This window comes from Manihot esculenta, chromosome 12, assembly GCF_001659605.2.
Source record: "Manihot esculenta cultivar AM560-2 chromosome 12, M.esculenta_v8, whole genome shotgun sequence".
NCBI classification, from domain to species: domain Eukaryota; kingdom Viridiplantae; phylum Streptophyta; class Magnoliopsida; order Malpighiales; family Euphorbiaceae; genus Manihot; species Manihot esculenta.
In genome coordinates, this window is record NC_035172.2 from 8,903,114 (window position 1) to 8,927,425 (window position 24,312).

General features: G+C 32.9%; 1 protein-coding gene across 3 annotated transcripts; it reads left to right on the top strand.

Annotated features, from left to right (window-relative positions):
• The first annotated feature begins 655 nt into the window (after positions 1-655).
• LOC110628780 (DNA polymerase delta catalytic subunit) lies at positions 656-22,911 on the top strand. Of its 3 annotated transcripts, none has more exons than XM_021775578.2 (31): positions 656-1,046; positions 1,163-1,273; positions 2,136-2,242; positions 2,367-2,526; positions 2,662-2,857; positions 3,526-3,661; positions 3,774-3,911; positions 5,144-5,221; positions 5,334-5,425; positions 6,197-6,263; positions 6,357-6,428; positions 6,873-6,959; positions 7,246-7,365; positions 7,453-7,551; positions 8,219-8,326; positions 8,437-8,532; positions 8,617-8,682; positions 8,848-8,904; positions 13,920-14,007; positions 14,087-14,166; positions 18,184-18,297; positions 19,306-19,420; positions 19,503-19,675; positions 19,799-19,870; positions 20,615-20,689; positions 20,788-20,877; positions 20,960-21,120; positions 21,850-21,923; positions 22,016-22,103; positions 22,311-22,410; positions 22,490-22,911. In XM_021775578.2, the coding sequence occupies exons 1-30, from the start codon at positions 779-781 to the stop codon at positions 22,396-22,398; spliced, it is 3,276 nt and encodes a 1,091-aa protein (XP_021631270.1). In that variant the 5' UTR covers positions 656-778; the 3' UTR covers positions 22,399-22,410; positions 22,490-22,911. The 3 variants fall into 3 exon arrangements, 2 of the variants coding, with proteins under 2 accessions (XP_021631270.1, XP_021631271.1); XM_021775579.2 differs by having other exon boundaries at positions 741-1,046; positions 1,171-1,273; XR_006348002.1 differs by lacking the exons at positions 22,311-22,410; positions 22,490-22,911 and having other exon boundaries at positions 20,960-21,191; positions 22,016-22,076.
• The last annotated feature ends 1,401 nt before the right edge of the window (positions 22,912-24,312 follow it).

A 24,312-nucleotide genomic window follows, 5' to 3' on the forward strand; every position in this document is an offset into this window, starting at 1 on the left:
ATTTTATAAACTCCTTTTATTTATTTTTCTTTCAAACAATCTCAAATATGAGTAGAAATATATGTAACTTTTCAAAGATTGAAATATCAAATTTATCCCTAACTTGCATAACACGGTTAAAATTTTTAAAATTTATTTATTTTTATCGAAATTTTCTTTGAATTATTATTAAAAGTCAAAATAAAATCGTAAGGATTTAAAGATGTAAACCATATTTTCTTCAATCAATTTAATTTTATTTAAATGTTTACCCTCTATTTCAAATCAATAATTTCACATAAACTTAATTTAATTAATTTTTAAAAAAATTCTTTTATTTAAAATAAAAAATTTTCAATTATCTTTAACTCGAAAAACTTATATTTTAAAAGAAATAAAATCTTACATAATTTTATTTATTTTATACAAAATGAATTATATCATAAATGATAATTTCTAGCTTGTCTGTTAGATTTTATAAATTTTATATTTCACTATAATTTTTTAAATTATAAAGATTTAATTATTAAATTTATTAACCTACAAAAAATTGTAATTCAGACAAGAAAAATAATGGGCTGTTTGTCAATGGATGGGCCAAAATGATTTAGCCCAACCCTACAACCAACCTATAGACGTAATCATCACTAGTCCTTGGTCCTTCCAGTATCTCTATCTCTCATTCTCACTCTCACTCTCACTCTCATTATTTCTATTTCCCTCGCTTTCTTTTCATCTACTTTCCCTCCTTTTCTAAGCACGGTACAGCGAACTGAAATCTCCCGCCAAAACGACGGCCATGAACCGAAATGGCAACACCAGGAAGCGCCCCCCGCCGACATCACAACCCACGCCATCGCCACCAGCACCGAAGCATCAAGCCACGACACCAGCCGTAGACGATGAATTCGTGGATGAGGATGTTTTCCTTGATGAAACCCTTATTGCGGAAGAGGAGAATCTCATCCTCCGTGACCTCGAGGAGCGCCAGGCCCTTGCATCCCGCCTTGCCAAGTGGTCTCGGCCGTCCCTCTCTCACGAGTACACTTCCCAATCTCGTAGCATTAGTGAGTAACTTCGGTGTTTCCTAATTATGGGTATTATTGTTGTGGATTACTTTTATTTTCTTTTATCTTTCTTTTATTGTGAAATTCGATGGATTTATTATTTTCTTTACGGTCAGTATTTCAGCAGCTGGAAATTGATTATGTGATTGGAGAGAGTCATAAGGAGCTGCTGCCTGATAGGTCAGGGGTCGCTGCGATTATCAGAATTTTTGGGGTCACAAGGGAAGGTTAGGTCATTATTGTAATTTAGAAAATAATCCCTATAAAACTGAGAACATGCTATAGAAAAGTGAAATTTTTTACTTTTTTTTTTTAATAAATTTGTTAAATTTGTGGTGTAGTTGTATTGTATATGTGTAGAAGCATACTTTTACTTACACTATCTATGGGTTTTTTACTCGGTGAAGCGAAGGGTGTAGTTTTCAATTTCAAAGGTTTCTAATTGGCAAATTTGATAACATATTCATGGAATTCATTGGTAAACGAGTGTACTAATTATGTTTTATGCATGAGTAGTTAAATATGGCAATCTATTCATGTGCCTGGAAATGCAACATCTATTTATTCTGTAACATTCTTATTTCAGTATATTTTAATTTGGTTTCCAATTATGCTCCATATTTTGCCTCTCTCCTCTGATTTCCAAACCAAATAAACAAAAATATTGTACACATTTGCTTTTTCGACTTTGGATCAGTGGTTTCATTCTGATTTCAACCCAGTTTGTCTATTTCATCAAATTTAGATTTGATAGATACATGTAACACAATATCCATATTTTTTAAATTTCTTTCTCTAATTGACATTGGCACACACTTGCACTGATGAATTCTTTGAATAGGTAGATGATTAGTTTCTATATCATTTAAGATTTTTTTTTTCTTGTTGAATTTGAATCAGCGACATATTGCTCTTTGAGAATCACAGTTACTTTTTTATCATTTTATTCTCTTGCCAATTTCAACGTTGTGTTATATAATAAACTTTATAGCTATGGATATGGCTAAAGCATCTTGAACTACATACAGTTTGAAACTTGTAATTGTTTCTACCTCACACAAATATATTTACATACTGACTTTTTGTTAGGACATAGTGTTTGCTGCCTTGTTCACGGATTTGAGCCATATTTTTACATCAGTTGCCCTCCTGGGATGGGTCCTGATGATATTTCTCGTTTTCAACAAATTCTTGAGGTATTTCATCTACGAATTTCTCTGCCTATATATTTATAGATAACTACATGCATACACACATATGTATATAGAGCTAATTGATTGCTTAATTATCTCAATATCATCTTTGTTTTGGGTGTTTAAGGGGAGGATGAAGGAGATGAATAGGAACAGTCAAGTGCCCAAATTTGTACGGCGAATAGAAATGGTTCAAAAAAGGAGCATTATGTATTACCAGCAACAGCCATCACATCCTTTTCTGAAGATTGTAGTTGCATTGCCAACAATGGTAGCCAGCTGTCGTGGTAAGCATCTTCAATTTTTTAATAGATGTAACTGTGATGCAAACATGTATAATCTCTTTTAAGTTGTTTACAGCATAATGATTTTGATATCTGTATTGAATTTTGAGTCTCTTGACAATTCCCAATCATTTGCAGGTATTCTTGATAAGGGCATACACATTGATGGCCTTGGTATGAAGAGCTTTATGACATATGAAAGCAATGTTCTCTTTGCCCTCCGCTTCATGATTGACTGTAATGTTGTTGGTGGAAATTGGATTGAAGTACCAGCTGGAAAATATAAGAAGACATCAAAGAATCTGTCATATGGCCAACTTGAGTTTGATTGCCTGTATCCTTATGCATGTCGATCATTCTTTCCTTGAGAGAATACTTCAATTCTTATTGTCCATACTTGGGGCTGTTTTCTTGAAAACAATTTTCTGTTTTTCATTTTTTTTTTTTTTTTGGTAAGGAAACTCTCCATTTTGCATTTTCTATAAAGTAAGGGAAAACGTGGAGATCCCATTATAGAAAACAATTTTCTAATTCAATTTTTTAAAATGTTCATATCATTCATAATAAAAAAAAAATCATTATAAATTATATATAAAATTTTGTTTAACTTTTAAATTTTTTAATATTTGTTATTCATTTAATGTATAATAGTATGATTAATTTTTATCATTGTAAATTAATATTTTCCTAAATAATTATTCAATTTTAGTTATGACAAATTTATGGTGTAATTTTAGTTATAGAAAAGTCATTATTTTCTATGTCAAAAAATTTGGAGACGAAGATTAAAAACTAACTTATCACTATTTTCCTAACCTTAGTTAAATTTTCAAGGCAACCGGAAGCTAGTTTTCCAATCCTTCATTTGGAAAATTGGCATTCGTGAATGAAACTCTGTTTTCCAGTTCTCTTAGCTAACTTTTCTAGAAAACTACTCCAGTTTTCCACAGTGAACATTTCCGTAGTGTTTTTCAAGATTAATTCCTTGACCAATGTTCATAGGTATTCAGAATTGATAAGCCATGCCCCAGAAGGGGAATTCTCAAAGATGGCTCCATTCCGCATTTTAAGTTTTGATATTGAATGTGCTGGTCGGAAAGGTCATTTTCCTGAGCCTACCCATGATCCTGTTATTCAGGTTTTTCCCTAGTTTTTATGCTTGTTTTACTTCAGTCAAGCAGTCTGGTTGGTGGATGGATGATAATTCCTTTTTCACTGTTGCTGAAATCAAAATTTCCATTTCATTTTAGGTGGCAAATCTAGTTACTATGCAGGGGGAGGACCAACCATTTATCCGTAATGTTATGACTTTAAACTCATGCTCTCCAATAGTTGGTGTAGATGTGATGTCTTTTGATACGGAGAGAGAAGTCCTGCTGGCTTGGAGGGTATGTTTGCTTTTCTCTATAGTTCTCTTTTGCTTTGAAGAAAGCTAGGTTGCATGTTTATAATTTGAATAACTCTTCTATACAATTATTTTAACATGTTAGATTTGGTGAGGAAAATTTCTGTAAGTAATATAATAAAAAACTCATAAGATAATAGCAACCTGAGACTTTTGAATGGCATAGTTGTTCTAAAGCAAAAATATTTTAGCAAATTTAATAGTATGGTAATAGATGCATCTGTCATATACTCCTATCTTCCTGGGTTTGCTGCTTGAATCCAGTTTGATCTATAGCTGTAGTGGCCCATGTGTCTCCTGCAGTTATAATGTTCATGTCTTTTTGGAACCACCATCTTGAATGTGTCTGTCAATGGAAGTTGGAAGTTGAAGCTTTGAGCTATCTGCATTTGATCAATGGGATGGACTTTTTTTTTTTTTTTTTATCTTGTGAAATGCCGTCTTATTTGCTTGTTTCAGAAAATAATGGCTTCCACAGTTATTTATTTATTACTCTGGATAAAAAAAATTTCATTCATAGTGTTTGATTGAAAACCTAGCTTAAAGTACATACAGCCAGGTGAAATTGCTCCTCTTTATCTCTCACTCCATCCTTTATCTCCTCCTCCTCCTTTTTATTTATTTATTTCTTTATTTTTAGATTTCGGTAAATCTATCTTATTAAACAAAATTCTCAGTTCATAGTCAACAATCTCATATACTGAGCATGACCTAGAGGTGTGCAAAATCTGCTTTGGCAGTTAAAAGGATTTTGGATATCAAGAAGAAACCACAATTTACAGTTTGTGAATTTCTCAAACCAATTTAGACTATCTTTGAGTACAGAAATCAAACTAATCAAAATGTTAGTTCACAATTTTGTTTGGCATGGAAATCCCTTTTGGCTGAAGAAGCCATTCTTTTAGATTCTCCTGTCACAACTATGCTTATCAAACACTTGGCCATGGTTGCACTAAAATCCACTTTCTTCCATATATTTGCTGTGTAAGCATGAATCTTCATGCACCCTTAGCTTTGCCTTCTTTGATACCCTAATCTTTGTGTAGTGCTTAAATATAGGACTCTAGCTTAACAATGTGTATCTTAACTGTACTATCAGTTGATGGGTTGATCTTGTATTAGTTTTATGATCAGGCGCTGCATTAAGGTTATTAATAATTTCTCGTAGTAGGATATAGTGCATTTTATGATGTAGTAAGCAGGTTTTGCATGCAGGATTTTATCCGTGAAGTGGACCCAGATATTATAATTGGATATAATATCTGCAAATTTGACTTGCCGTATCTCATTGAGGTAATTAGAAGTCTTCTATATTCTCTTTATGCATTTTTATAGTGAAGTTTTTTTTCTTTAATTTTGTTTTGCAGTTTAATAAATTTGAAATGCTATTTTTCTTGGTTTACAGAGAGCTGAAACTTTGGGTATAGCAGAGTTTCCTGTGTTCGGCCGTGTCAAGAATAGCAGGGTTCGGGTCAAAGACACAACATTTTCATCGAGGTAGTATTTTTGTTTGTTACAACAAGTATCATGTCTTTCGTGTGCGTGTGTCTTTCGTGTGCGTGCTTACATATTCTTGATTGGAGGGCATTGCTTTATAAACTTTTTTTTTCTTCTCTCGCTTTTTATAATCTTCTTGTTGTAGTTGTATTTGGAGCTCTTTAGGAGGATTCCTTGCTTACTATGCTGTATTTGTTGAGTTCTATTCGATTCCTTCTGTACCTTGTTTTATTGGTCAAGTTCTGTAGAAGTATTCCATTCCATGTCTACCATGTAGCACTCTCCTTTCTTTCTCAATAAAATATTTTCGTATATACTGAAAAAATATTGATGCCGTCATAAGCTTTAAGTTGAAGATTAGAATACTTGTGCACAGTGCATGTTATACTTTTGCTTCCTGTCTAAGATTTTTTTTTCCCATGAAATTTGATGAGAAGAGTTACTGCCTTCCCGAGAATTTCAGAGATTTAATGAGAAGTTTAATGAGAAGTTCAGAGAATTTCATGGAATATGAGTGATGTGCTTTTATTTGTCTATAAACCCAAAATGAACTTTTATGTCCTTTTGGTTTCATAAATTTCAGACTCTCAGGTGAAATCCCTAGTAGTCGTAAAGATAGCAATATAATTGGGAAGATCGTATTGTAATTTGATTTCAAAAATCTGGGTCATCCTTAATGTGAGAGTAAGCTTTAAAGAATGTGTGTATGGTGTTCCTTACCTGGATTTAGTGCTTAAACATTGGCACCTTAATCCTTGTTGCTGTTTGCAGACAATATGGTACAAGGGAAAGTAAAGAAGTTACATTGGAAGGAAGGGTTCAATTTGATTTGCTTCAGGTTTTGTGCAATAAAACTTTTTCTTTCCACAATCTCATTTTTGTTTCTATGAGATAAAAGTTCATTTAGGCATGTTGTTATCCTTCCATCCAGGCAATGCAACGAGATTATAAATTAAGTTCTTACTCATTAAATTCTGTCTCGGCGCACTTCCTCTCTGAGCAGGTAAGATATAGAATTGTTTGGCTCAAGTGTCATTTCTTCTTGAAGTTTCAGTACACTATGATTGACCTGCTTTGTTTTTTATTATCTAATTGTTAATATACACCATAGAAGTAGTCTTAGCTGGATCAAAATATGAGTAACTTTTCCTCCCTAACTTTCTCCATTTGCTTTCTGTAATTACTTTTGTACTACGTCTTTGTAAGTTTCTGCCTTGAATTATTGTTCATACTGGTAATGAAAGCATTGGTTGCAATAGGAAGTTAGCAATTTTCTCAGAAATTTACGTTGCACATTAACTATTTTGGTTCTTTTTGGGTCTCAATCAATGTATGTGCAGTTTCTCTCTCTCTCTCTCTCTCTCAGCCATTTTCTATTTAACCTTCTTCATTATGGAAAAAAGATATTTGGTGCTGATGTTGATGACATGTTATTTGTCTTGTTCAGAAAGAGGATGTCCACCATTCAATAATATCTGATCTTCAGAATGGTAATGCAGAAACTAGGAGGCGGCTTGCCGTGTATTGTTTAAAGGTGCATAGTTTTGTTTATCTTCTGTGGCCCTTTTTCCTAAAATTTGCCTTACTTTGCTTCTCTCTTTTGCTGGCAATTCTTTCATTATTGAACTATATTTGATGCATTAAAATTTGACAATTTATTTCTTCTTTGAAACAAGGATTTGCATCGACTAGTCTATCTTGATATTATAGATTGTGAACTTGATGTAATGAAATGTAGTGAGTCTGCTACCTGTTTATAAATCTTTAGTGTTACTGGATATTGATTGAAATCGTGTGGTACTTTACTTTTGGAATTGCAGGATGCTTATCTCCCACAGCGGCTCTTGGACAAGCTGATGTTTATTTATAATTATGTAGAAATGGCCCGTGTCACAGGCGTCCCTTTATCTTTCCTTCTTTCCAGGGGACAAAGTATCAAGGTTAGTGACCTGTCATCGCACATCAGTTGATTGAATCTTACTTGATCAAGCTAATCAAATCATAGGATGTTGACCTCTTGTTTTCAGGTACTTTCTCAACTCCTGAGGAAGGCTAAACAGAAGAACCTTGTTATTCCCAATGTCAAACAGGCAGGATCTGAACAAGGAACATATGAAGGAGCCACTGTGAGTAAATTTTATCTGCATGGTCATGTGTACTGTTTTAAGAATTACAATGGCTTTGAGTCGATAGTTCCATCTACTGGTTTAGCCTTATTTTATGTAAATATATCTTGCTAGAAAGTAAAAGTATATGGCTTGCAATGTTATACATCAGTTTCTGACTATTAATTTGTAGTTAGAACTGCAAGTGCCACTATTTCAAAATGTTACACATCAGTTTCTGACTATTGATTTATAGTAAGAGCTGCAAGTACCACTGCTTCAAAATATTTGGTTTTTGCATATCCTGCATTGTTTAGGCATGTGGGTAATCTGTCTCTTATAAAGACTTGAGAAATCTTCCCCCTTCCAAATTCTTAATGGTAATAATAAAAAATTTACATCACATAACTGATTCACTAACTTGAATACTACCATAGTTGATGAAGTTGTTGTATTCTTTCTTTTGTGAGTACGTGTGTTCATGTAGGTGTGGACATGGATGTGAGTCCTCCCTCGTGTTTCTCTCTTCTTTCACCTCTTCTTTTGTGCCCCTTTTTTGGGTTTTTTGTGAGTTGGGGGGGTGGGTTTGGGTGTGGTTTAAGTCTTGTATCTTGGTAATTGTCTTTTACTTCCCCCTTTACAAAGCTGAATCATCTTTGCCAATGATTTGGATCTAACAAAATTTCAGGTTTTGGAGGCTAGAGCAGGATTCTACGAAAAGCCAATTGCAACACTAGATTTTGCATCTTTATATCCTTCAATAATGATGGCATATAATCTATGTTACTGCACCTTGGTAATAATCTTGACCATTTATTCTTTTTGTTGGCATAACGATTATGGCTTGTAATATTGGCACAAACTTTGTTTATTTCAATGTTAAACTTTTGTCTTTTGCTTGTCAAGGTGACTCCTGAAGATGTTCGTAAACTCAATATTCCACCTGAATGTGTCAACAAAACTCCGTCTGGTGAAACATTTGTCAAATCAAATTTACAAAAGGTTAAATCATGAATTTTTTTATAATCATTTTTATTGGTGTCATCATCATCTTGATTACCAGGATTAATTAGAATTATCTTTCAGGGAATTCTTCCTGAAATTCTTGAAGAACTATTAGCTGCTCGAAGAAGAGCAAAAGCAGATTTGAAGGTAATTATCTATTGTTTTGGCTGCTTTATTAAATGTTTGTATTTATTATTCCTTTGTGCATTGCTTATTATTCCTTTGTGCGTTGCCAATTTTTTACTCTGTTGTAATGTTACCGCTAGGTTTCTAGGCCTTTGTGCTTTTTATGATTTTATCTAATAATTTTAGGAAGCTAAGGATCCGCTTGTGAAGGCTGTTCTAGATGGTCGACAACTGGCCTTGAAGGTAAGCTTATAGATACATTGATCTGTCGATGCTCATTTTTAGTGTTCACAATCTATTTACTATCTAGTGAGGCCAAAGCTTATAGAAAGTTATACGCCATCAAGTGGATGGCCTCAAATGCTTTTAAAATATTATCTCTTTTCTCTTTAAAATTGATTGAAATATTGAATTTTTGTTACTAAAAAATAAATATAAGTGATTAGTTAAAATTTAATGAATACGTTGAATGAATTATTTCATTATATCCCAGAATATCTAACTTTGAGTTAAAGCTAACGTTTGTACTTCCCATATTTCTTTTTGTTAAGATTCAATAATTAGAAAATATATTTTAAAAATAATGTTATTCTTAGATCAACTATTATTGCTTGAAACTTGTATTCTTTACTATTTTATATTCATGAAAGAATATTTAGCATTTCCATAAAGTGTATGGTCTTATCATCTTGGAAATTATTTATTTTTTTGTGATTAATATAATATTTTATGAAGTGTCTTTAAAATTTTCCCTCCCTTGGCTTCCCTTTTTGGTTATGTTAATGTTTAATGAGAAAATGACTTGTTTATCATTCTGTTATATACAAGTAAATACTTGTTGGTTTTTCAGTAATCCAAATATTTAATTTTATGAATTTTATTGATAAATTTTTGTGTTTATCAAAGTTTGACTATGTATATTTAACATTTTCAAACTAATTGTTTTATATTATTTAGTGAACTTAGATCACTCATTTTGTAGACGATGCAAAAAGTGCAGTGAGAAGACTAGTATAATAAGATAAAGAATAATTGGGCAATTTCAGTGTGTTTTCTCTGTTAAAGCAAGTGTGTATATATACAGATTACAAGGGCAATTTCTAAGAATTCTTTATTAATCAATTAGCCTATGATTATATAATCTCCTTTAATTATGTATAGATTATGTTCACAATCTAATACTCTCCCTTAAGTTGGAGCATAGATGTTTATCATGTCCAACTTGTTAGAAAAATATTCTATTCAAGGCTCATTTAAAGTTTTGGTGAGTAGATCACCCAGTTGCTCTCCTGTCTTCACATAACTACTCACCCAGTTGCTCTCCTGTCTTCACATAACTACTCACCTAGTTGCTCTCCTGTCTTCACATAACTAGTCACATAACCAGTGGAGATTAAATTTTCTTGAATCTTCTAATGGATGAAATGACAATCAATTTCAATATGCTTAGTCCATTCGTGGTATACTTGATTGAAAGCAATGTGAAGAGCAGCCTGATTATTACACTAAAATTTCACGGGTGACGCAACATCCATACCAATTTAGAATCTCACAAGTGAATCATTGAGCCATGGCTCTGTATTCTGACTAGGCACTGAATTTGGATATCATATTTTGTTTCTTACTTTTTCAAAACACTAGGTTTCCTCCAACAAATACACAGTAGTCTATGGTCGACCTTTTATCACTTTTGAATCTCGCCTAATCAACGTCAGGAAAACTTAAGTGCAGTATGCCCATGATGACTCAATCCTTTTTAGATAATATAGAATTTGTTCTAGAGCAGTATAATGTTTCACCATAAATGCAGACATGAACTGGCTTACAATGCTTACTACTAGGGGTGAGCAGTATTCGTTTCAAACCGAAAAAACCGACCGAACCGAATTAATTTCAAAATTCGGTTCGGTTTTTTATTCAATTCGGTTCGGTTTGATTTTTAATTTCAGAAATTTCGGTTATTTCGGTTCGGTTTTAATCAGAAAAAAATTAAAAAAAACCGAACCAAACCGACCGAATGCTCATCCCTACTTACTGCAAAAGCAATAGCTGACTAAGTCATTACCGTAAAGTAATTCAGCTTTCCAACCAACTTCCTGTACCTCTTTGGATCATCACAAGGGTCTCCGTCATCCTTTGTTAGATATATATATTAGGAATCATTGGTGTGCTAGAGAGTTTAGCTCCTATTTTCCCATTTTCTGCAAGTAAGTCAAGGATATATTTCTTTTGAGATAGAAAAATTCTCTTTTTACTCCTCAAGACTTCGACTCCTAAGAAATATTTAACTTGACTCAAGTTTTTAGATTGAAAACTTGCATGCAAGTAGTTTTTGAGAGGAGATCTTATACTATCATTCTCTATAATGATAATGTCATTAACATACACAACAAGGAGAATAATACTAGTATCTGAATTTTTATAAAAGACTAAATGATCACACTTGCTTTTTTTCAATCCAAATTTTTGAACAACTTCACTGAACTTGTCAAACCATGCACGGAGATTCTGCTTCAAACCATATAAAGATTTTTTCAAATGGCTGACTTTTCCATACTCCCTTGAGCAACAATGGTTGCTTCATATACACTTTCTCTTGGAAGTCGCCATGTAAAAGTGCATTCTTGATATCTAACTGGTGTAAAGGACAATGCTGAGAAGTTGTTAGGGAGATGAACAAACAAATTGAGATCATTTTTGCCTCAGGCGAAAAAGTGTCAGAATAGTCAACGCCATAGGTTTGTACATAACCTTTAGCGACATGAAGGCTATAGAACCATCTGGATTGACTTTGATGACAAAAATCCATTTAGAGTTCACAACCTTTTTGTTTGAGGGTAGATTAACTAGTTCGCAAATATGATTTTCATCTAGACCCTTAATCTCCTCAAACATTGTATCATGCCATCCAGAATGAGTCAGGGCCTCTTTGACTGTCTTAAACAAAGAAATGGAATCTAGAGAGACAATTAAGGAGATAGAAGGAGACAGGTAATTATAAGACAGAAAGTTAGCAATAGAGTATGTAGACTTTCATTGTCGTTTACCTTTACAAAAACTAATGTGAAGGTCAAGGTCACTCGGTGGTGAATCCGATGGCAAAGAAGATTCTAGTGCAGGACATGTATCATCAGGTACTTGGTCTCCGAGAGTAAACTTCGGTTTAATAGGAGGCTAAGTATTAGGAGGAATGTTACAATCATATTGTACAACAAAAGGCATACTCAAAGAGTTTTCACCATCAGATATGATTTTATAAATAAGTCGCACATCATCCTCCTTTCAACTAGTAGAGGTTTGTGTAACAGGATAAAAAGGAATTTGCTCGAAAAAGGCTATATCTACTGAGACTAGATATTTGTTGAGGTTTGGAGAGTAACACCGATACCCCTTTTGAAGGGGATCAAGTTTAGTCACATGAGGTTTGACATTCCGAACATAGCACTAAAAAGTCGTGGTTTCAGAGAAAATAATAGCTTCTTAAAAAAGGGCATGCATTAATGAGAAAGCATTCAGTAGAGACAATATCGGTCCAAAATTGCTTAGAAACTTGCATTTGAAACAACAGAGCTCAGGCAGTCTTAAGGAGATGTCGATTCTTCCTTTCAGCTATCCCACTTTGAGCGGGTGTATCAACACATGACTATTGGTAAAGAATATTGTTGGGTCATATAAGTCTGAAATGATTTTGATATATATTTTTTAGCATTGTCCCTTCGTAAAATTTGCACAAAAACATTAAATTGAGTCTTGATTTCAGCATAAAAGGCAAAAATATAAGAAAACATCTCTGAATGACACTTTATAAAATAAATCAAAGCCGTTCTAGAGTAATCATCCACAAAAGTGATAAAATATATGAATCTGGTCTTAGATCCAACCGGACATGGGCCCTGAACTTCTGAATGGACTAATTCAAAAACAGACTAAGCTGGTTTATTAACTCTAGTACTTAAAGAGTTTCAATGATGTTTTGTAAAATGACATGACTCACATTTTAGTGAAGATACCTCATGAAATTGAGGGCATAGCTTCTTCAAAACTAAAGAAGGATGTCCCAACCGACAATGTGCTTTGAACGGAGACACGACACTAGAGCAGACAACGCATTAAGGCACCCATGCATCCAAAATGGAAAGACCCAAGATACATGTCTTTTACTAATAATTTGTTTTGTTATAAGATCTTGAATGAGACAATGATTAGGAAAAAAAAAACACAATAATTTAGGTCTTTGGTAAGTTTACTTACAGAGATTAGATTAAAGGAAAATTAGGTAAGCTTAACACACATGATAGGATAATAGGAGTAGGTTTAACAGTCTCAGCCTCAGAATCCTCAATATTATAGGTTGATCTATCAGCTATAGTAAAAAGAGAATGTGCTTTATGAGATCGAAAGCTGGTAAAAATATGAGAATTACATGTCATGTGATCTGTGGCATTAGAATCAATGATCCATTTGTATGAAGAGGAAATAAGACAAGTTTACTTATCTCAGCGTCTACCGGAGACGTTGAGATAATTTTAATAATATGAGTTTTACTATTAGAAATCATTTCAACCAAAACCTTATATTCCTATGCCTTCAAATGAATTAAAGGAAAACAACAGAACCTAATCACGTGAACAGTACAGTAGGCTACCACTGAAGGACACTTTCCAATCAATGTCGGATGGCTGGAGTTCTACTAGAGACGTGCTGGAAATGACCGGGCGATTGTTGGGGAAGAAACCAGAAGTCAAACGGAGGCCACACATGCTCCCGCGCGCTGTCGCATAAAACTAGAGCTGAAACTTGGATCGGCGCATGAGCACCACTCGCGGAAGCTCCAGTCACTGTTTTCTGAGGAACAGTCGGAAATAATGTTGCGTCTCTCCTTGGGCCTTTGGTGAGATCGAACGGACACCCAAACTTGATGACCCAACAACTAGTTTCTCAACCCGAAAAATTCAAAAAAATTAGACATCCAAAATTAGCTCAAAGGCTATGATACAATATAACAAGACAAGGAATAATTGGGAAATCTCAGTGTGTTTTCTCTATTAAAGTAAGTGTGTATATATATAGATTACAAGCCTTTATTAAGGCAATTCCTAAGAACCCTCTATCAATTAATTAGCCTATAATTACGTAATTTTCTTTAATTATGTACGGATTATATTCACACTCGAACAACTAACTTAGATTCATGTTGGTTCAGGATTTATACAATCTTCCATTGGTTTGAGCTCTTTGATTATCTTATGTTATTGTAGGTAAGTGCAAATTCTGTATATGGATTTACAGGAGCTACTATTGGCCAGTTGCCATGTATAGAAATATCCTCTAGCGTTACAAGCTACGGTATGCTAATACAAGATTCTCCCTAATTAATATGGTGTTTTTTTATTCAATTTGATCTAACATGTTGTTGGTTGCAAAGGTCGACAGATGATTGAACACACTAAAAAGCTTGTAGAAGAAAAATTCACCATAACAGGAGGATATGAACACAATGCAGAGGTATGCAATCTGGAATTTAGATGAGTATTATAATGTAGTATTTTGAAAATGTTTATTGGTTAAAATGATGTAGTTATTTTAAAATGTTGCTCCATTTAGAAGTATTTTGGTTTGTTTTTAAGAGTTTCACATCATAAAATTCATAAATTTAACCTTTCTTTGCATTAAACACACCATTTTGTTTTATTGTTTAATCCAGCATCACACACTAATTTATTATCTTTTTGTCCTTGTTTTATACCTCTCTGTTTGATTTGCTGTCACTCACACTCTCTTTGTTTTGTGCATTAATCAATTTGTTCTTATTATAGATGTGACTTTAGTTTCGTTTCCAATGCTCTCAGTCCTAGTGCCATTTTAGTATCATTATGCGTCTTTCAAAATCAAATAATCTTCCAAATTGAATTTTGAAATTTCAAATTTGTTGTTTTGGATTTACACAATATCTTAGTTCAATTCAAACAGAAGACTTTAGGTTTGAGAACTGATTGATTTTCACTGGAAAACTAAATTGAACCAATTCAATTTCAGTTTTTGATTTGGTTTAGGAGAGAGCATTCGGTCGGTTTGGTTCTGAACCGAACTGAATTTGAAAAACTGAAAACCAAAGTCTTTAAAATTATAAACCGAATTAAATTGATATTATAGAAAAATCGAACCAAATCAAACTGATAAATATCAGTTTGGTTTGGGTCAACAAAAACCGAAATTCCCAAATTATAGCAACTAGCCTAAGAATGGCCTCCTCAAATTGCAACAACCAACAAGAGAATGACACTTAATATTAATTTGTTCCAAAATCAATATATAACATTTGTAAATAGACAAGGAATAATTGTGTAATTTCAGTGTGTTCTCTATTGAAGTAAGTGTGTATATATACAGATTACAAGACCTTGTTAAGTCAACTTCTAAGAATTCTCTATCAATCAATTAACCTATGATTATGTAATCTCCTTTAATTATATATAAATTATATTCACACTCTAACACTCCCCCTCAAGTTGGAGCATAGATGTTTATTATACCCAACTTGTTAGGAAAATATTCTATTCGAGACTCATTTAAAGTTTTGGTGAGTAGATCACCTAGTTGCTCTCCTTTCTTCACATAACTAGTGAAGATTAAATTTTCTTGAATCTACTCATAGATAAAATGACAATAAACTTTAATATGCTTAGTCTATTTGTGATATACTGGATTAGAAGCCATGTAAAGAGCAGTCTGATTATCACACCAAAGTTTCGTGGGTGACGCAACATCCATACCAATTTCATTCAGCAGATGATTTACTCGGCATTAGATTTGGACACTACATTTTGCTTCTTATTTTTTTAAGACATAAGGTTTTCTTCAACAAATACACTAGTCGATCTTTTATCACTTTTGGTTCCCACTGGATCAGCATTAGAAAAACACTCGAGTGCAGTATCTCGAGTGCAGTATGCCCATAATCACCGTAGACTATACTAAGTCATTTAGTTATGATAAATACTATACATTTAGTTATGATATTTATGAATTATATAAATACTATAAATTTAGTTAAAATTGCATATAAAAATATATGCATTTTGTTAGTTATTTCATTACATTTTGATATTTTATTACACTATTACTATTATTATTGAGCGAAAATCATTATTAAAATGCATTACATTATTTTTTTAATTAAATATAATATTAAAAATGAGAATTTTAATTATCTAATGAATTAAAATTTTATATGGTACTTTATATTTAATTTTCAGATTATTTAAATGAATTTTATTAATTTATTATGAACCATATATTTAATATAAAAATAATTTTAACATTTAATTTATAAAAAAAAATTAGAAATACATGAAAAGTGAGAATTTATTAATAGTTACAGCAGGTTAAACACACACTTCTGCATGTTTTTATATTATATGTGGCAACTATGCATGTTAAGATTAGTACAAAAGCAAAGAAAAATCCTCACTTGTAGACAACCCAAAAAGCAGAGGAAACCACTGCATCAAGAAGAAAAAAACGGGGTGGGCAGATTATCTTCAATGAGTGGGAGGGCAACAAGAGAAGGAAGAAAGAAGAAAGAGAGAAGGAGAAAATAAAAAAAATCCAAATGATGTTCTTCAAGCAAAAGCAGAAAAGCAAGGTGAGAGGGAGGAGAAAAGATGAAAAAATAAAAGAAAGAACCTGGATTTGCATCTATCCATTCATGAGTTTGGATTTCCTCTTACTTCTTTTTTTTTTTCTTCTTCCGACAACTAGAACCGCCTTGTGTAACTAGGACGTGCCTTGTCTGCGCCTGCATGAGGGCGCCTCCCGCCTGACACCACTCAAGGCGCCAGGGCTGGCGCTTGGTGCGCCTTGCGCCTCAAGCGCGCCTTTCACAACACTGGTAATAATATAATAAATTATCTTGTTATTAATATTATGAAAATAAAATTTTAGTATTGGTGTTAGTAATATATAATAAATAATATTTATTTATTTATAAATATTGTCTATTTATAGAAAATTAATATTAATTTTAGTTATATTTATATATTTTTTATTTTTTTATTATATATATATATTATATTATTATTCTATGTTCTATAATCTATATTGTAATTATATTCTATATTTATATTTTATGAAATAGTGTTTTGAAATAATAATATTATTTATTGTATAAATTGTTATATTATATAGTATATATAATTTGTATAATTTAGAAATTTATATATTATTTTTGGTTAATATTATTATTTAATTATAAATATATTATTTATAATTATAGTTATATATATATGTATAAATTTATTTATATATATTAAGAAATTAATATTTATCTTCTATATATTATATAAACATAATTTATCACCAACTATATTTTATATATTTTAATATAATTGAAGAAATTAATATCTAGTTGGATTAAAATATATAAATTGTAGTTAGTGATGCATTTTATGCATATATACATGTACATTTAAAATATATAAAAAAATTTTTTAACTTTGTCCGCTTTTTTAAAAAGGCGTTGCCTTGTGCCTTGCCTCTTGCCTAAGGGGATAGAAGGCTCCATCGCCTTAGTGTCGCCTCGCGTGCAAAAGCCCTAGTTATGAATAATTCGCCTGAGAACCTGCATATGCGAAGGTGATGCTTCGGCACCAAGACATGCACAGCTTTGACTTGGCGAGAGCATATGGTGATTGGCAAGAATGGACGGTGATAGAAGGCTCTATTGCCTTGGTTTTTCAGTTTTGTTCAAAACTGAATCAGTTGATTGCACACCTAGAAGAAATACAGAATTTGGTTATTTTGGTTTTTACAATTTTTTTATCAAACTGACCAAATGCTATTCCCTCATGCAAAAGCAGTCAATTCTTGGTGCCAACTTTAATCATATTCTCCTGCCGAGATCATTAGCAACTTCCGCAAATTGGCTGGCTTCTGTTTCTGTGGAGTTTATGATTGGAGAGAAGGCTAGATATGTTGGTGGAATTGGAAGTTAAATAATTTTATGAATGGAGAGAAAGCTAGAACTTTTGATGGAATTGAAGTTTGCTAAGTGATGTGGGATTTTAAATTGATTTTGCTGTTCTGCTGGTTGTCTTATTTATTCACCATATAGATTTATTGAGTATACTTTATTAATGTATTAGACTAGGCTATCCTTTTCTTTCGGTGCACTTTGTTCCTCGTTTGTTCTAAAATCCACAAAGCTTTTGGCATTTCATATCAATAACACATTGTGGTAAGCTTTATCTATAGGGAAAAAGCGTCGTAGATTACCACGTGAAAAATATTATGCATTTTTGTCTATTTGGAAATTTGAATTTCAAATCATGAACATAAGAATGCAAAAATGAGTTTCATTTACGGAATATGTGGATGTAGTAAGCTAATCCTCTCTATTTTACATTTCTATATGCTTGGTATTTATTAAAATTTTCTTACATACCTGTTTTGAGTACAATATAGGTCAAAAGCAGTCCTACTTTTTATGGTAATAGCTTGACCTGATCGAAGTGATAATTTCAGGTTATATATGGGGACACAGATTCAGTTATGGTACAATTTGGTGTGCCTACTGTTGAAGAAGCAATGAAATTGGGAAGAGAAGCTGCTGAATGCATCAGTGGGACTTTCATAAAAGTAATTTTTATCTTGAATTCTCTGATTTAGAATTTAACTATTTGATAGTCTTTGCAAATTCATTTTTAGTTAAATCAGCCAGGATAGCTAATGAAGAGCCTTTGAAATACAGCAACTATGATAAGCTTTGAATGGTAATTTTGAACTCCAATTAAATGAATTGGCAGTGTACTGTGATTTTTCGCAAAAAAGGAAAGGCAGGGTTGAATTACTCAATTGAGATATTATTTCCTGAATATGAACTTCTCAAATATCAAAATTGTTAGTTTAATTGTTGTTCTTTTTTCTTTTTTGGTCTCAATATAGTTGCCTCTGTCTCACACATGCATTTTTTTGTGTGATTGTTTTAGTGTAGTTTTCTTCATATGACTTATGGATTTCTTAACTTTTAGCAAATGAGTAAAATAAACCAAATCTAAGTCTGTTATTTTCCACGAGATTCCTCTTATACAGCTGAAATTGAACACAGCCAAAGTTACTATACTGGTTTTATGTTCAATATTTTTATACCTTTAATTGAGTCAACTTCACAAGGTTACTCGCGTGAGTTGGTGACATTTAATAATTTTTTCTGTGCAAATGTTGCTAGGAAGTTATTGTCGGATAATGCTACAGCGCATCATGATACATAAGTTAGAATGATGTCTGAATAAATCAGTCATTTATATTTTAAAAATAGTCGTTTCTATTTTAAAAAGATAATCACTGGGGGCTTGAAGACTATCTAGTCTGGCAACAGTGGGAAGAGACATGGGAATTCTCATTATGAAATTTGTTGAACTTGGTTTCTGTTTGCTATAGCTATATGATTTTTTCAGATATGGATACACCTGTAGTGTTCATCCAACTTGAATTCTAATTAAATGCTAAGGTTTGGAAGCTGTCAAATTAGCTTTATGTGATTCAACTTTTGGCCTTTTTTTTTGCCTTTTTTTTCTATCAACTTTTTTAATGGTTATCATTTAACTAACTCATTTCATTTTTGTATTTGGGTTTTTGAATGTGAAGCCTATCAAGCTAGAATTTGAGAAGGTTTATTATCCATATCTGTTGATTAGCAAGAAGAGATATGCCGGTTTATTCTGGACTAATCCCAACAAATTTGACAAAATGGATACTAAAGGTGAATACAACCTCTCAAACATCTGAGCTTCTGGATATTGTTTGGGAATAATCTATTGACTTTTGTCATATATCTTGGGCAGGAATTGAAACAGTTAGAAGGGACAACTGTTTATTGGTCAAAAACCTGGTAAATGAGTGTCTTCACAAGATACTAATAGACAGAGATGTGCCTGGTGCAGTTCAGTATGTCAAGAATACCATCTCTGATCTTCTCATGAATCGTATGGATTTGTCACTTCTGGTTATTACAAAGGTGTGAAATTGTATTGGTTAGGGTCCTACATACTGTCCTTAAACTGCTGTATAAGAACATCTAAATATCTTGTGTCATCAACATGGATATTTTCTTCCTGTCCTAATTTATTTTGTTTAACAGGGTCTGACAAAGACTGGAGACGATTACGAAGTTAAGGCAGCTCATGTTGAACTTGCTGAACGCATGCGCAAGGTGCTTTTTTTTTAGTGTTCTTTTTTCCTCCTTTGTAGAAGGGCTTGTTCTTTTGCTAGAATTCTGGAGAGAGGAATTAAAAGTCTGGGACCTTAATAATCTTGTTTTTATTTAGATAAGTTGAGATTAGGCTCAAAATTCTATAGGAATTTAAAATCAGATAGGATGGGATTTTTAGATTTTTAAAGATTTTATTTAAACTTCTTAATTATTCTGGTGGGCAAAACATAAAGTACTACTAATCTACGTTGAAACAAGGAAAATAGCAAAGAAAAGAAACTACTGATGCCATCTGTAAGAACCTGGATAGATTCTTCGATGGATTTTGGAGATTAGGTGAGAGAGAAAGTAGATGTAGATGAGAAGAGAAGGGAGGAGAAAATAGAGTAGATGAGAAGAGAATTAGGAGAGTAGAGAGGAGGATTCTGTTATTGGTTATTCTTCAATGATCAATACAGATAGTTGCTTCTTATTTATAGCAGACCCACAACTAATTTCTGTTGCAACCAATTTTCCCTCGAAAACCAACAGCTCACACACACAGCTGTACTAAGCTCCTCTGTTTTTCCTCCTAAAATACATAACACCATCTTATCATTTTGAATGATATTCACCAACATGAAACGCTCCAAGGCACAAGCCATAAAGAAGCCAAGAAAACTATCTTACTCTGCAGGATGTGGGAAAACAAAGTTTAATAATCTATAATACAGCATAAGATCTTATTCTGTTTGTTATTGACAGAGAGATGCTGCCACTGCTCCAAATGTTGGGGATCGAGTACCTTATGTTATTATAAAAGCTGCAAAAGGTGCCAAGGTAGTTTTCTGGGATTTGGTTTTGTTTAATACCTTTTTCTCTAAATTACTTGGTACGGTACTCTGATTGTTCAATTTTTATATGCAACTGATAATCAGGCTTATGAGAGATCAGAAGATCCTATCTATGTTCTGGAAAATAATATACCAATAGATCCTCAGTATTATCTTGAAAACCAAATCAGCAAGGTTAGTTTGGTATATGTTTTGTACAAAGCCAAATAGTGATTCTTTTTCTAATATTCATTAATTATAAATGTTGATATTGCAGCCACTTTTAAGAATTTTTGAGCCCATATTGAAGAATGCCAGCAAGGAACTCCTCCATGGAAGTCATACAAGATCTATTTCCATCTCCACTCCTTCAAATAGTGGCATTATGAAATTTGCTAAGAAACAACTCAGTTGTATTGGCTGCAAGGCACTAATTAGGTATATTTTATTTGTATTCCACTTTATCTCTGCCTTAGCACTACCCATATTGGCTGCAAGGCACTAATTAGGTACTTCCAAGGTCTCTGTGGATGGTGGGAGGCCCTAGATTACTTGCTATAGCTTTTCGGTTTCTTGTACTTTTAATTGGTAAAAGGTACTTTGTAATTTGTAAATCAACTGAAATTGAGATCTCTATTTCAGCGCCTCTATGACCCAAAGATTTCCTTAAACACTCATATGGTTGCATTCATTTACTTTCCCGAGTTATATAATATATTTGAGATATCTGAGGTTTTAGAGGAGAAGGCAAATTTGGCACCATTTATTTATTTATGATTTATCAAGTTCAATGATTGCACGATTTTTCACTCTTTTTCTCATTCTGCTTAGTGAACTTCTGTTCATCACAGACTAAGAGTGCAAAGTAGGATTCTGTATTCTTTCTCACTTACAATAATACCAATTATTTAAGATGTTTTACTATCTCCTTAATTGATCAGATCTATTGTAATAGAGTGAAAATCAAATGCACCTTTATCTCTAGATATTTTGTGCATTCAAAATTCCATATGCGTTTTTTATGTAATAATTAGTGCTCCTTTTTTCTGCTTTTGCTGTGGGTATTTCCTCATTGATTATGGGATTCTATCCTTCTTTGCTGCCATACGAATACAGGCATTATATTTATTTGAAGAGCCTAATACTATTAATTTGGTTTTGGACCAGCAATTCAGATCGAACTCTCTGCACACACTGTAAAGGAAGAGAAGCAGAATTGTACTGCAAAACGGTTTCTCAAGGTAGACATCTCTTCTGAATTCTGAATCATGATAATTTGTGTAATTGTAATAGAGATGGTGTTTATTAAACAGAATTCATGGATTGATTGCAGTGTCCGAACTGGAGTTGCTTTTTGGGAGGCTGTGGACACAGTGCCAAGAGTGCCAGGGCTCTCTCCATCAGGATGTTCTTTGCACTAGGTTTTATTTTCTTTCCATTCTGTTACCATTAAATAATATTCTTTGAAAAAAATGTTTGCGGGGTTTCCTGGTAGCTAAATTATTAGCTCAAATTGTAACTAAATATTTTATTTTTCTTTAATAAAAAGAAAGAAAGAAGAATCACAGAGCACATATTCTACGATACTTTGTAATCACTGATTTTTGTTATGCTTCATATGTCCACAGTCGGGATTGCCCAATATTCTATAGGAGAAAGAAGGCACAAAAGGACATGGCTGAAGCCAAACGGCAGTTGGATAGGTGGAACTTCTAATCTGATAACAAGGTTAGTATCTTTTATTCTCGGAGTCATTGTTTAGCTTTTACATATTTGTGAATTAACAAATCTGATGTTAACTCACTAGGGAAAATTCGGAAGTCAGTTTGTCACAGAGGCCTGCAATAGTTGAGGGTCCAACTGACTTGAAAGGTTGCATATCTGATTGGCTAGTATTAAGGCAGAAGCCGTGTCGAGACATGAGTTCTAAAATGGCAGATTTTCTGGTTGATTGACCTTTCGCAGGCTTTGATAGTCGGGATGTCGAACTGGGGAACAAGCTTACAGTGGTTGCAACTTCCCTATGCTTCTTGTATCGCTGATACTTGTGAATACTTGCGTCTCAGTTTTGTAGCTAAGGTTTGCTCAGGTAATTAAGAGTGTAAGTAATACATCTTCAGAGTTAATTTAATGGATAAATCTCTAATCCTTGTAATCTATCTCTATCCCCGCGTGTGTTTAGGCCGACACTTGAATGTGTTAATTTTGGTCTATCTTGGATTACTGGTACATCTCTGGCCATTTTTTGCTGTAACTTGAATGTCATTACGATAGCCGTTCTAACAGCGCATCTTTAGCTGAGCCAATATAATATGACAAGTAAAGCCATGCTATTTCAGTTTGAACGTTGTGGAAAATAAGTGTAAGATGGTGTTTGGCTTAATTTATGATTATAAGCACCAAATGTTTATTAACTATTGAAAATTTATAAGCATTTAAAATTTTAAGTGATTTTGCGTCTAGTTAAAATATTTTTAAGTTGTTGAAAAACTACTGTTATATTTGATAATAAATAGTTTATAAGCATATTTATTATTAAAATTACTAAAAAGTATATTAAATATGCAAAAGACTTATCTCAAACCTTGATAAATTTTTAAAAGTTCACTTAAGTTTTTTATCTATTAAGTTTTTTAATTAAATAGTATAGATCAATTAACTCAAAACGTTTTACAAACTCGGCCATTCCTCTAAACATATTTGCCTGTCAAGCTTGCAGTTGCTATTTAATTTCGATGTTGCTCTTTCACGCGTTATCGCTCTCTAATCTTGCTTCTCCTTTACAATTTGCACTGAACAATGGATCGAAAAGTTGTAATCATGTATATTAACCCAAAGTTGAAACAATGCGAATTGCCTTTGCAAAAGCAGAGATTCGGGATAGGATAAAAATTTCTAGTGATTTTCTTCATCTTTTTCCTCTGCTTAGTATGCTTCGTATATGACCTTTGATAGCGCCTAAACGTTCCATGCAACAAATGACACTTCAAAATATAGTTTTGGATTTAAATGAGAAGTTTCAATTTTATCTAGGTTTTGATTGTCTAGGAGAAAGAGTATGAAAAGAACTATAACAACCAAAACTGGGGAAAGATGGATCTTTAGGGCGTATTGGAAGTAGAGTAGAATTAGAGTTTAGAGAGTGATAATACAAGAGAACATAGGATTTCTCAAGATTCAGATTGATTTCTCAAGCTCCAGATTCTTTTTAGTAGATGCAGCAATAGCTCCAAATTCATTGTGAAGCTCTTTTAGAGACTTCTATTTTTGTTCTAGCTTTGTATTGTTTGACAAAACTTGAGACAAAAGAGAGTATGATTTGGAGAAATTCTCATTTGAAACCTTCAACTTGTCTTCAAGGTTGTTGCATTATCTCTTCATTTGTGTTGTGTTACTATTGAGATCTAGTACAATTGTTTCAAGAGCTTCTTTTTTCTTTTCATTACTTTCACCAATTCTTCATATATAGTTGAGATCTGTCCCTTTTGGTTTTGTATTGCTGCTTCAACCAATTCCCTTGCATCAACTTCCTCTTGCAACTGAATCTCGATGCCTTCTAGTTCAAAGACCTTTAAGATCTTTAAGGGTATTGAGCAAATTCTCTATTGCTAAGATATCTTCCTTCACCTG

Coding starts and splice junctions, on each gene's coding strand:
- LOC110628780 (XM_021775578.2), top strand. CDS start 779: ATGAACCGAAATGGCAACACCAGGAAGCGCCCCCCGCCGACATCACAA. Junction 1,047..1,162: donor TTCCCAATCTCGTAGCATTA/GTGAGTAACTTC, acceptor CTTTACGGTCAG/TATTTCAGCAGCTGGAAATT. Junction 18,298..19,305: donor TCAGTGGGACTTTCATAAAA/GTAATTTTTATC, acceptor TTGAATGTGAAG/CCTATCAAGCTAGAATTTGA.